This window comes from Plodia interpunctella, chromosome 8 (genome assembly GCF_027563975.2).
Source record: "Plodia interpunctella isolate USDA-ARS_2022_Savannah chromosome 8, ilPloInte3.2, whole genome shotgun sequence".
NCBI classification, from domain to species: Eukaryota; Metazoa; Arthropoda; class Insecta; order Lepidoptera; family Pyralidae; genus Plodia; species Plodia interpunctella.
The window spans coordinates 3,565,458-3,579,502 of record NC_071301.1 but is presented as its reverse complement, the minus strand read 5'-3'; the positions used below and the strand labels follow the sequence as shown (position 1 = coordinate 3,579,502).

Below are 14,045 nucleotides of genomic sequence, written 5' to 3'. Positions count from 1 at the left end.
TATTGTTTAACATTTCATCAGGCGATATCTTGAGGCCAAGTTATAAACATCATACTTATTTGCAAGCCAGTCTTGTTGATGTTCTTAATCGTTGCAATCAACAACACGGTGCGCTGTTAACTGTCTTGTTTCCATTTATTCCTGAGAGCCATTTAAATGACATATTACTTCATAATTAAAATTATGGTTCACTCACCTATTATTATCGAGTTAGTTATTGCCTATAGTCTCTCTAGGAGATTATCTATTTAGGAGATTATTCTCTAGACGAGTGTGACTCGGCTCGCACCATGGCCAATTTATTTCGTGATTTACTTTTGTGTTTTTAGGCAGTAAAATATGGTAAGCTTTCACTAGGTACTGGAGAAATGGGTTTTCTATTCAAAAATCAGAGGGGGTTAGTGCGGGTTTGCATTTCACTTCTCACCATCGAATCGATTCGAAGTGAGAAGCAGCGAACCAATGACATTGCAGTGTGGTTGTCGTTACGTTGCAATAGCCTAATGTGATTGGTTCGCTGCGTCTCACTTCGAATCGATTCGATAGGGAGAAGTGAAATGCAAACCCGCACTTCGCCCACTGTTTATTACTAATGATACCAAACAACATTTCATAACAGAATTATTGGCGGTCGCCATTTCGTTTATTTCTGTATTTTTTCGGTGGAAAAAATGTTTAAAAATGTATCTAAAGGTGACAAAAAATAAAAACAAATGAAATATGAATCGAAAGAGATAAATTTAAACATTTAATTAAGCAAAAGGGTCAAATCTGTATAGTTTATCAGAATATTTTGCAACAGTAGCATGATTGTCAAATACAGTGTAGCTTTCGGCATTTACGTGGTAGATAAGAAATTGACACTGTTTATCGCAAAATATTTATATGTAAAGCACATAGCGATAAAAGCGTTCTAGCTATTAGTATGCTAACTTAAGATAGTGATAATATGTTAATGAACTTTAGGTAAATAGTAAAAGATTTTATTGAATAAAGATGAAAAATGTATGTCATTGGTAGGTATTTTAAATAGTCAAATAAAATTATAACCAATAATGAAAAATGAGGAGTTTCTCGCTTAACTAATTATGGAGTAGTCGTTTCTATTCGTGGCAATTAAGATGAACAAATAATGTTTATTTATGATTATTAGCATTCATTCAGCCTCAAACGTCTGCACTAATGATTTTTCATGAATCTAGATAATATTTTCTAGAAGACTGTATGTATACCAAGTCACAAAAGGTCTCTGCGAGTGTGGACCACGCTGATAAGTTATCATTATCAGTTGACCAGTGATTTACTCCGGTCATGTGTCCGTCGTTCAACAAACGTGATAGGAGACTCTCCTACAATGCAACACGAGCTTATGCTTATAGGTTATGTCATCTTGGGAGCAATCACGTCATTTCTTAGGAAATACTGGCATATGAGATGAAACTGATAACTTACATCTTAATAATTTAGACTAGAAAACTTGGTAAATATTACTCGTAAGATTTCTTTGTATTTTCTCAAAGCAATAGCATAGCAGCAGAGGCAAAAGATGGATCGACTATTTTCGACTTAACGTTTCGCATAAGATACATGTGTTTTTGTTATGAATAAACAGCACCAAATAAATACCAAATATATAATTTATGTATGACTCATTTGATAGTATCGTAACACCATGTACTAAAAGTGACGTTGGCTGAGGAAAAAACAGCATTACTCTGTATCATAACACAACAAAGTAGAAACACGGCGCATTCATAGTGTTATTTTTTTCGTACTTGTATACTTCATTAAAATAATATAAGATCTGTACTTAATTATGAGCATTAACAACGAAATGTTAAAATTATTAACAAAACAAAATTTTAATGAGTGAAAAATAAATAAGTGAGATGTCATGTCAAGCTCCCATTTTTTATGGAATTTTCCTCCGATAAGTCTGCGTTATCATTGCGTCAGAAACTTAATGAAGCTATTGTTTCAGCTGTGTTTTTGTTAGCCCAGCTGGTCCAGGGGCCATACTAGGCTACATCGTAATGTTTATCTCGTGTTTAAGTATATACAAAACAAAAATATTTTATACCATAGAAATCTGAAAATAAAAATAAATATTGTGTAAAAAATCGGAATTACAGATCTAACCCATAGGTCAAACGTAGCTGGCCCGGTGATCCCGTCGTAACTGATTACATAGAAAAAGATTTTTCACGATTACTTAAAAGTTTCCAATTTTGGTCACAGGACCAAGTGTTATTAAAAGAGATTTTGCCGATTATTTTCTTTACTGGTTTTCAGTAACATTAATTTTATTTTCTAGTGAGCATGAGATCAGTAAACAAATACCTACGAATAAATATAACAGATACCATTTCTATCTGGTTTATATTGTTCCGATTTCTACCCGTGTTCATAGACAAAATGACGATGGTAAGCACGTGGTCTGCGAACTTAGAACTTTGAAGATAGAAACTGGAACGTTTTAGTTACGGCCAGTCATTTCGAATTGGTTATCAATTTGTATTGATTGTTTTCACATTCACACTAATTAATTGATTTATTAATTATGTTCAATCAAACAAAGGTTAAATTAGAAGACAATTTAATTTAATTCACTTTTTTAATTCCTAGCATTTACTGTGGATCCTAGGATCCTATTTCCCCCTCTTCGATACTCTGATAGCGTAGAATGACGAAAATAATACTAAGATAAGATTGGATTTTAAATACACTTTAAATGTTTCTTCTAGTCTAGCTACTATCCGAGTGGATTATACCTTGGTATATCCTACTTAAAAAGGTACTTACCTACTTTAAAAAAATGTACTAATGTAATGTGTAAAAAAATGTAAAAATGACGAGCTACTATCCTAAGTTTAACCTCCACGTTTGTCATCAGGTGACTCAAAATGGTAGTGCGAGTGGCGACAGACGAGCGTCCCTTCGAGACGCCCTCCTCAGACGAGAGTGGGCTGGGCCGTAGCGACTCACCCAGCGAAGATGCTGAACCTGAAGCGGCCTTGGTAAGTAATTCTACTAAACCCTATTAATTTTTATACTACTCAGCTCAGCAGTAGTATAAAAAATAAACAGGCATGCGGCCCACCTGATGAGAAGTGGTCCCCGCTACTTATAGACGCCGACGACACCTGCAGGGGAGTTACACGCGCGTGGCCGACCATGAATGAATCTTTTGACGACCTTTTTATAGAAGTTCATGTTGTAGATAGTACAACTAGGGAAAAGCATAGCTCATCCTTTAAACTCGGACTTGTACAAACGAGTAGGTACGCAGGAGGAAGTTATTCCATCCAGGAAGTTAGTCCATTTAGTACCGGAACCTGTGACTGACATTTTAGACAACGCTATATATAAAAGTATCAAATCAACTCTGACCTAGTAGGTATTCCAACCTTATTATTCGTAAAAAATAAAATATTTGTATAATCACAATGACATTTTTACGTCAAAAGTAGAGAAACATGGCCTATAGATTTTAATTTTTTTACAACACACCGCATTACCAATAGTCTCCGCAATGCCCCCTTTCGCAGGAGCTCGGTGTATTGGTAATGCCAGACTTATCATGCTTTAACACAGTTATAACAATACTAGTCAGCATCCACATAGTCATAGTTCTCTGGGGGTTTGAAAAAGTTAAAGGCTCTAGTCGCAAAGCCCTCGCCAGCCAAGCAGCCAAGGCCAGAGCAGCCAATGCTTCGAAAAACGAATCAGAATGTCCAGAAGTCTGTACGTGCTCTAACGTCCCAAAATAAAAGAATGAAGGAACTATCAAACTGCCAGGTATTCAATTAAATAGTAACCGAAGTTCATTTCACCAAAAAATATAATATAACAATATGACTGCAGTTGAAAAGAAGTTAAAGAGAAAACGGATGCTGAAGAAGATCGCCGAGAGAGTCGTCAATGCTATTATCTTAACTACAATATCCTTGGCTTTTGCAGAAATAACTATGACTATTCTGATACTGTTACTTTGAAAACTAACTACAAGGTAGTTTGGAAGATATTTAATACATACAGATAAAGTCATTAGTGTTATATCGAAAATGGCATTTAAACGAATGTGGCACAGGAAAAAAGAAATTTTAATGACGACCGCGGAGTGCTTAGCGGACGCTATTGCTTGGTTCTCTATCATATTCGGCACGTACTTGATATTTTCAATATGAACTAATTTCATTTTAAAGGACAAAGTGAGAACTCCACGTCATATCGAACATGGCTTTTAAAAAAATGTGGCAAAGAAAGAAGCAGATTTTATTGGAAAACGTTGAACACTTAGTGGATGTCATGGCTTGGCTGTCTTTAATACTCGGAACATACCTACTATTTACAATATAACCTGTAAACATAATTATATTGATATATAACAAGAATCTGCGATAATTCCATTCCTATCGGAAATGTCATTGAAAAGAGGGTGGCAATTGAAGAAGCAGTTTATATTGGCAACTGCGGAGTTTTTTATGAATGCCCTGTCATGGTTCTCGATTATATTCGGGACGTACTTGATGTTTTTCGGTTGATCAAGAACCATCTCAATGAGTAGCTGGAACTCTGCGTTTTGATTTAAAAGTTTTAAATAAAAATAAGTTCAAATTAGTACACTTAATTCTCTATTTATTTAGAACTTTCAATGTTATTATCGAAGTTGTTCTGCTATAAAGCATAAGACAAATAGGTAATTCAGCTCGGCTTTCGAGACAAAAAAGGTGCATTGAAATTGGGATGTTAATTTGGGCATTCCAAAATTTGTTAACTAGAGAACTAAAACTGTCAACCAGAGTGCAGGTTCCCTCGCGATGTTTTCCTTCACCGGAAACAAGTAGTGGTCAATAAAAACTACTATTATTATACATGAGTTAGATTTGTATATAGATTCATGTGGCACAAGCAGACCTTTTGATCTCAGGCTAGGCAAATAAAAAAGTGTCGAAGCCTAATATTAGCTTTTTCCATTCGGTTAACCTCTGCTATACAGCTTAGTATGAAAATGGCGTCAATAAAATAAATAGAAATTAGGTTGTTAGGTTGTTATATTTCTTATTGAACTGTGCTTCTGTCTCGTCGCCAGGGTGAAAGCAATTAATTGATTGGATGTCTAGTCACATCAGGGTGTTTGTCAACGAACTACTGTTTGTACAACATACCACGCTGTGTTCATTGATCGCTGCTCTGAGATATCAATTCATCACCATCTCAGCCTTTTTTGCTTTAAACTCCACAATCGGAATTCACAACAGATTGTTCGCCGTTGACTGCACTGAAATAAATCTATAACATAAATGTAAATTCTTCACGTTTGCAAAAAGAAATTTAAAAGATCACCTTTTCATGCTTTACAAATTAGAAAAAAAGTAGTGTCAACAAAAATTGTCAAAGAGGAAGTTTTTATGGGTGAAGTGACAGAGATAGGATACGGAGTAGTCAAACAAAAATTTTGTTTACATATGAAGTGAAGTTATTAAATGTGTTCCGTGTAGATGTGATGGTTAACGAGAAATGGTTGTACCAGGTGGTGCCGCCAGATGGCGGTTGGGGCTGGGTGGTGGTCGTGGCATCATTCCTCTGCAACTTCTTCGTCGACGGCATCATCTTCTCCGGGGGCATGCTGAAAGAATCCATCCAGAAGGAATTCCAAGTAAGTGGCCAATTTGTAAACAAAGTTATGTTCTTAACTTTTTATAACTTTATGCCTACACTATCGGAAAGTGAATCGGCAAACTTTGGCGGGCTCGAAATATTGGTCTTGAATTGCCATAAATAAAATCTCAGAAACTGCGCAAATAATTCATTAACGTCGGCATCTGTCAGAGTTCAGCGATAGTAGGCGGAATTATACTCTAGTCTAGACTCGAGTCTCTAGAGACTTTAGTAGGCTTCTTCAAGGGCCAAATAGGCATCTTTATTTAGATTTACATATTATTAGAGACGTTCAACAGCTTGTCGAAGGACGAGCTGTTCGACATTATACCTACATAAGCTGTTTTTGAATTATTGTCATTGTTTTTGCGGATTTTTTTTTTCTGTGCTTATTCACAGAAGTGTGTGAATAAAAGTCATTACATAATAGTGTCGATACTTTAAGTTCTTTATTATATAACAAACAATACATTCTTAGCGCGAATTGAAAGTGCAAGTTTTTCATCGAGCTATAAGCGTTAAATTTAAAATGCTGCCCGTACTCCAACAGTGAACGCATTAATCCTAAATATTATGATAAAAATTTTAATGCATTTAATAGTCTGGTGTCAGCAAGTCTTACTTTCAACTCGTGTTACATTGGATTAATGTTATTATAAATAAGTGGTCTATCAGCGAGACTGAAAGAATGTGAGTTAGTTATCCGATGTCCTCGCCGAGCGAGACGACGCTGCACGACGCGATGCGAAGTCGTGTAATAAGAAAGATTCGGGCAACTATACGCAAGAACATAAACGTAAACTCCGTTTTTGCTTCTTACAACTTTTATTATGTAAACAATGTTACCAAGTCTTCTATGATTTTACAGAATATAAATAAAAATAAACTTTTTAGTTAACTTTCATAGTTATTAAATGTTTGTCTTTATAACGTATAGATTTGAAATAATATTTGGTTTATTTTCAACAAAATTCAACACCTACCTACCTACCTATGTACTGTGAAAGTTTTTAGGACTCGTAAGGAAAAAAACCGAGTGTAAATACAGACAAACATTTGATCCATTTGATATTGACGCTAAGTGCTGCCTTGCCGCTTTTGTAGGTCAGCTAGGACGCCCGGTCACAAGACTGCTGTCCGTCTCATATGCATCTATTTTTAGCCAGACGCGGTCCAACCACATTGACAACAGTGTCTACGTCTACATACACCCTCGCAAGTTACGATGTCGATTTACCCATGGACAGCGTTAGTAATTAGTAACGACGTGGCAGTATCACAAAGTTATTGCCACTGAACCGAGAGGTCCCGGGTTCGATCCCCGGTCGGGTCATGATGGAAAATGATCTTTTTCTGATTGGCCCGGGTCTTGGATGTTTATTTATATATGTATCTATTTATAAAATATAGTATCGTTGAGTTAGTATCCCATAACACAAGTCTCGAACTTACTTTGGGGCTAGCTCAATCTGTGTGATTTGTCCTAATATATTTATTTATTTATTTATTAAGCTATTTTTGGAATAATTAATTTGTAAGGATGCTGATCGTGCGAAGTGGAGAAGAAAAGTAGGAAGACGGACCCTTTGGCTTCGACGCGTTACGGCTGGAAACAACCGGAAAAGCGCTCAGATAAGAGAGAATGGAATAAATGAAATAACTGATAAAACAAAAAAAAACTCTTTTGATAGCGAAATTAAACAGTTACAAAGTTGTTATACAACTTTCGCAGTTTTCATTTAAAACTTTGTTTTGAAAGTTTAATAAAAAATATAACTATAAAATAACTATGACATGTTTAGTCACTTGATGTTTGAACATAGGGAAGTTTTGTGGTGCCAAGCTAAGCTATCGATAGTTGACCTCTAAAATCTATTATAGTAATCACAATTATAATAACAATAGGAGCTTTGCCTAAAAGATAGTAGTCTATTAGGTAATATTTGAGTTTACTATCGATTACATGTAATCTATACATTACTACCTAATATTACTACATAAAAGGTTTATGAAGAAGAAGAAATTTTCTACCGAAAAAGAAAACCTATAGATGCAACCAAGTAAACCATATTGAAAGCGATTTCACCAACATAAAAGTTAGTTTAAAAAATATTTTTATTATTTATTCGTAAAATGCATCTAGGAATCTAAATAACAATTACATCTGCAGACAAACTAATCACGACGTCTGCAAATAAATTACCATAATGTTAAGGCCAAGGTCGAATTTGTAACAAGCGATTCATTCATTCTTTCAGCCATACAATCTCCATAAAATAATTCATAATATTGAATCTTAAGTGCAATGTCACAAAGACTATTTCAATCGAAATTGCAATCAAAACCTAATTGCGACTATCATTATTCAATCAGCTCAATTGATATTTTGTAAGAACGCCATTGACGACGATAAAAAGAAAAAAAATGTTCTCATACAGTATTTGTGCAGCTTCCTCATTGATCTTACTTCATGTTCTCATGCTATTGGTGTTTGCCAGGTGCCAAATAATATAATTTTAAAAACTGAAAACACTACCTTTACAGTTTTTCTATATACACATAAACGTAAGTTATTTATCAGCTTCCAATAAATGAAAGATAACTTTATCTTATCATATAAATATCCCCGCATCGCTAGTAGCTTTGCTAAGTTACTTATAGGGTTAATGTTGAATAAGTTATGAATGAGTAGTAAGTATTCTATTCCATTTCCTTCTATAGAAAACATTTATTTGCAATTATTTTTTTGTGAATGTTCAAAATCTTGACCTCTGAAATTCTGTTCTCATCTGTTTTCATTATACTTCGATTCGTATTTCTCAAAAGTTTGACGTCATTCCCTGAAGCCTGTGGCGCGAGTGTGTCCAATTAATAACGCATTTTACGCGTTTTAGCCGCTTGACGCCGTTTGGTGGAATTTCCCGTTACTGATCTATAGTAGGGTTGTTTTAAAGACAACAAGATCAGGTTTGATTCATCGAACATGCTCCCTATAACGCTGATATTTTCAATAATGACCGAAATTATATGACTTGTGAATCCTGCGACTGGGAGGTTGGCATAAAATACTCAAAAGATTATACTCATTTTAGCAACTTTATACGATTAATTTGAAGTATTTCAAAATTCCATTTTTCGAAAAATAAGTAGGTAAGTACATCATTGCTAACTAGAAAAAAGTACTTACTCAAGTACTACCTAATACTTCATTAAAATTAATTAAAACAGATGATAATTAAAGCGGATGTGAGAATGTAACAAGCAACTTATTATTCAACACCATCTGCAAGAACAGATGCCACTTCATGTGTGCAACTGTATCGAAAACAAAAGTAGGCGACATTCACACTTTTTTTTACAGCAGCCTGGCCCAGAATGAAATGGAACTTTTCCACTCAAGTGCAGTAACCCTCGTAATCTACATGCGGTCACTCATTTTCCACTCGATTTTCAACTTTATCTCCATCAAAATAAGCGATAAAGCTAGAAACTCGTGGCGGGATACTGTGACCACCACAGCGACTAAGGGCAACGAACGATCGCGGCCTCGAGACGCATTCGTATTGCATTTCGGTGATAATTGCTTTTTAATTTATTAATTGCATATGTTATTACGCGTGTAAGTGATTTCACCCGAAAATTGAATTTTTACTTCTAAAATGGTGGAAAGAAAAGGCCCGACTCACACGTTATCAATGTTCATTTCATCAATTTCCTCCAAATTTTCAACGTACTCTAGCTCTGCATTTTTAGAAAATCACAATCGAAAAAGTTAAATTAACGTATCGATCGATCCAACTGTTTCTAGGAATTTAAGATATTTGATAAAAGAAACTTCGGCCGTGCCCCTGCCTATTTTTTATTTATTAACTTTATCTTTAAAAAAACATGAACTCTGATAATATATTTATCCTATCTATCATACGTCTAGGCCAGTTTCTCTGTCATAAGAAGACATACATTTTCTACAATTTTCCGGGTGACATTTATGTTATTCATAAAGTTAGAATTATGTATTAGTGAATAATTATTTTAATAGACACGTAAGTTGTCTAATTTGTATTAGTAAGAAGTATTCTTAACTAAGAATAAAAATGAAGTTTTATTCTAGAAAACACTAGTCTAGTGTAACTTACTTAGGTATTTTAAGTCCTTAAATTATTATATACTCTACAAGATTGATATTTATAAAAAAATTAAAGTTATCTAGGTGTCACCTCAATAATAATCAAAGATAATGGCGGTTAAAAATAATCTGGCTGCCGAAGCGACACTGTATAACGCAACCTCTGGGACTCTGCCAGGGCAAACAAAAACTATTTGGATTATGTTGCAATGCAATGTTATCTCAGCATTTCGTAATACTTTCCAAATAATTTAAATCTAACAAAAATATTTTGCCACGTGTCTCTATCATCTCTGCATATTCCTCACGCCTAGGGTCAGCGTAAAAAACAATCTTAAAATTCGAATGAAGATTCGGTTGTTATTATACAACAGGCGACATCAACCTATTGCTGCCTAGGCTACGTATCCCTATGTCGCCCTCTACGACATCCACGGGATGATATGGAGTGGTATGTAATAATATAAAGCGAAGCAGTTGTGGTCGAGTCTAATAAGAATGGAAGAAGTTGTTTCGGAAGATCGTAGATAGTCTAGCAAACTAATTTTTAGGTCTATATTTTTAGGACTCAACATATATTTTACTGCCACGGTAGGGGCGAGTATGAATATGGGTAGGTTGATACTTCATACATCAACCTACCCACGATCTACAAATCGATCGAAACGATCTACGAATTATGTCTGATAGTTTATTATAACTTGCCGCCGAAAAGGAAAAAAAAACTTGGGGAGATCTGTTTTCTAACTTAGTATCAATTAGTGTGTTCATTACACAGTTCATTGTTTCACAAAGGCCACGGCTTCGTTCGTAGCTGTATTGTCCGTAACTGTAACTGAAAGTCATTATCACGATTGCAAGAGTTCATTCCAATCCAATAATGATGAAGACTGCGACAATCACAACGCTACTTGAAATCTGTTTTTCTTATTCTAGAAACTAGGAGTAAACGTAAAAATTGTATTAACTTGCCAAAATGGTAGTGTAAATCATCTGTTCCATCTATTTATATTGTAGATACTTAGTTGGACATTTTAATTACAAGTTTTAGAAATTCTATTCATTTATAGTCACAATACCACATCCAATATCACTCGGTCACAACCATATTTTAGTTTGCACAGCACATACTGTATTGGAAAAGTTGATACTTTGCGCTTTTACACTGTTTACTCGTGTATGCCTGGTTTAATAGTTAATCGTCATTAACAAGTAAATACACAGGTACTACTTACATAGAATAACCTTAGTAGTAGTGGTCTTAAAATCCAAGACCATTAAAGGCACGAATAAACGTCAAAAGTTAGCTATATACGGTACGCTCATCATGCGTACGTGATTATCATTTACATTGCAAATTCGATGCAGGGTCAAGAATGCTGACAGCTCCATTGATTTACTTTCGCTGTAACATTCCAAAGTTTAATGACACATTACTGGATTCCAAATATTATAAATACATAGGTAATTTACTATACAGATAGACTGTTTACAATTTTATATGATTCTCGCACAGAAGATGTTCAGAATATTTTAATTATTTACTTTTACACAGTCTCAAATGAATTTGAAAATTTGTGAAAATACTTTTCAACCTATTAAAGGTTTAGATAAAGCTAGGTATACCTATACTTAGCGAGACCAGATCATCTAAGTACTATAAGTCTACAGAAAAACGTGTAGAAAATATGACGCTAGGTATATAAACAATAAATCATAGTTTAAATTATCCAATAGTGTCATCACCGACCACAGCCTATTTCATTTTATGATCAGTTAAAAGAGAAATCCTATATTGACGACAGTGGAACGGCAAGTTCTGGGAATTATAAAATACTCGGGAAGGTAGGTACTTAAATTTTCTATAGGTAGGATGGTCTGTTGTAGGTAGCCTTTGCACAAACATAATGCTGATGTTTCACTTGGCCACTTTTAACATTTTTAGGGCAAAACAGTTTTAATTCCATATGTGTATTCGGTTCGTTTTAATTAGGATACCTAAATAATTTGATTGACACTTTTGACCCGACGAACCAACAAACATGTTCGGACCGAGCATTATGTGTGGTTCGAAACACAGGTAAATAGCTTATTGAAATGCACCATACGTCTAGTGACTAGTTAGTACCCAACATCCCGTTAAGTAAGCAAATAGTTTGCTAAGTCAGTCTGTCTGTATGTAACATGCTTGTGCCAATAGAAACACACATAGACTTGAGCAAGCTTGGTATCAAATGAATATGGACCGAATGATCATACTGATAAAATCATCAGGAGGATACAGATTATTGTATATGTATTTAATGTAAAGTCGGGAATAGAATACTCAAGCTACAGAAAAATATAATCAATACTTATAATGCAATAGGTGCAATACTTATAGGTTAGTAAAAGTTTACTTTTTTACTCCGTTATTTTTAATCACATAAAAATAAAATGCCTATTCAAAGTAATTCGAAAAATCATTTTTAGAAACATTGACCAACATTTTTATAAAACGTTGTTGTAGGTAAAACATTAGAAAAAATCTTAACTTTTCTAAAAGCACAAACTTCCTAAACGCTGCTATGAAATTACTCCTGTTAATATCATTAATTTATGCACACTGTCTAGACTAGACAGACTTGCAGTTTTTATTACGGTAAAGTTGTTCGTACCGTCTGTAGTATATAGGATGCGTTAATATCGTGCCAGTTGAGGTTGAGTCTAGGAGCCGTCAAGTCACGAACGTATTGTATTTGATATTCTTTATATATATATATAAATAATATATAATAAAGAATATCAAATATAAGAATATTATATATATAAAGAATATCAAATACAATACGTTCGTGTATTCGCGTGTGCATTTTTCATACAAATTTTCACCCCTCACGACAATTTAGTTATCGAATTCTTTATCCAATATTATTGATATGTTTTTCGTACTTTATGTTACATGTGTCCTTTCTAATTTTTGATTCATTATGAAAAAATAATTCCAGTGGTTAACATACATCAGTTATTACAGAAAATCTACAGGGCACAGTTAATACTGCGAGAAAACAGTCCTAATCGCCCAGCCAACCGTTTAACGATATCTATGTAAACATTTTCATATTTGTTGGAAATAAATAAAATACGAATAAAGTGCGCTTAATCGATTCTTTAAGTAATATTGTAGTCATTTCTAGTCACTGAACGTTGGTAGATAGGTACATTCAAATAATTATCACCCGTCTGGCCTCGAATTGTCAAAGTGTCAATTTTAATGCCTCCGGTAATTAGCTATTCTAAATTCTCTGAAGAACAGGTTGTCAACAAGGCCAGTAGGCCGAGAGAGCATCAGACAACGCAACACTGGGAAATACAGATTCACTTCCTGCTAGGGTTGCCTTTCGTATGGTTTTTTTCAGATTTGTGGTCTAGATTTTATTGTTCCCAAAATGATGTGATCTTATACAATGATGTCAATGTAAGTAAAACTCAAATTTATTTGGGTTATTATGTAGGTATATAATGTCTGTTTGCAATGAATATCCTTGTACCATCAAGGTACCACCCACCATACCTTGTCTTACGTCAAAATCCGTGCTTTTTTAAGTGGAAACCCTACTTTCTGAAGTATCTAAGTAAATGACGAACGTCACCATCTGATATTACGTCATAGGGTGGTTCGCAGAGCGTTTCGACCGCTGCGGCTGCGCGGTCATTACAATCCGTCAATTTTCTTGAGTAAGGAATCATTTCCAAAATCAATCATTAATAAAATTGACATTACTACAGTACAGAGTAATTGATGTAAAGTCATACAGTAAAACTCATTCTTGTCTTTGTTAAAATTTGTGACCTATGGTGACTGTCATCTATTGTTTTCCTTAACACGAGAATAATTTGAGCAATATTTTTTACAGATTTCGGAATGTCAAGTGGCCCCGGTGAATTCCCTGCTGGCTGGCTTCTACCTCCTGGCCGGGCCGTTCGTTTCAGCTCTGGCGAACAAGTAAGGTTTTCCTCGTGTTAGGAATTACTACATAATTGTACTAAAGTAGTTTTGCCTATGGAAATAATTTGTGATTCGGCACATACGAGTAAGTTCACATAACGGGGTTTTGGATATTTTTTTCCTTATACATGCACGATATCTAATTCCAATAATTAATTTAACTTACCTATGAGCATAAGGACTTCCTTATTCAGGAACTCTTTTATTTTGTAAGCTTTATAATAATTACTTACATTCATACTATTATAATCAATAAATAATTATCGAAAA

General features: G+C 34.5%; 1 protein-coding gene across 2 annotated transcripts in view; it reads left to right on the top strand.

Annotated features, from left to right (window-relative positions):
* LOC128672109 (uncharacterized protein) overlaps positions 1-14,045 on the top strand; it is a 28,709-nt gene that overhangs the window by 9,555 nt on the left and 5,109 nt on the right. For both annotated transcript variants that reach the window (XM_053749027.2, XM_053749029.1), the window contains exons 2-4: positions 2,894-3,017; positions 5,534-5,659; positions 13,684-13,772. In XM_053749027.2, the coding sequence (XP_053605002.1) occupies positions 2,904-3,017; positions 5,534-5,659; positions 13,684-13,772 (329 nt within the window). In that variant the 5' untranslated portion in view covers positions 2,894-2,903. The remainder of the gene's footprint in view (positions 1-2,893; positions 3,018-5,533; positions 5,660-13,683; positions 13,773-14,045) is intronic.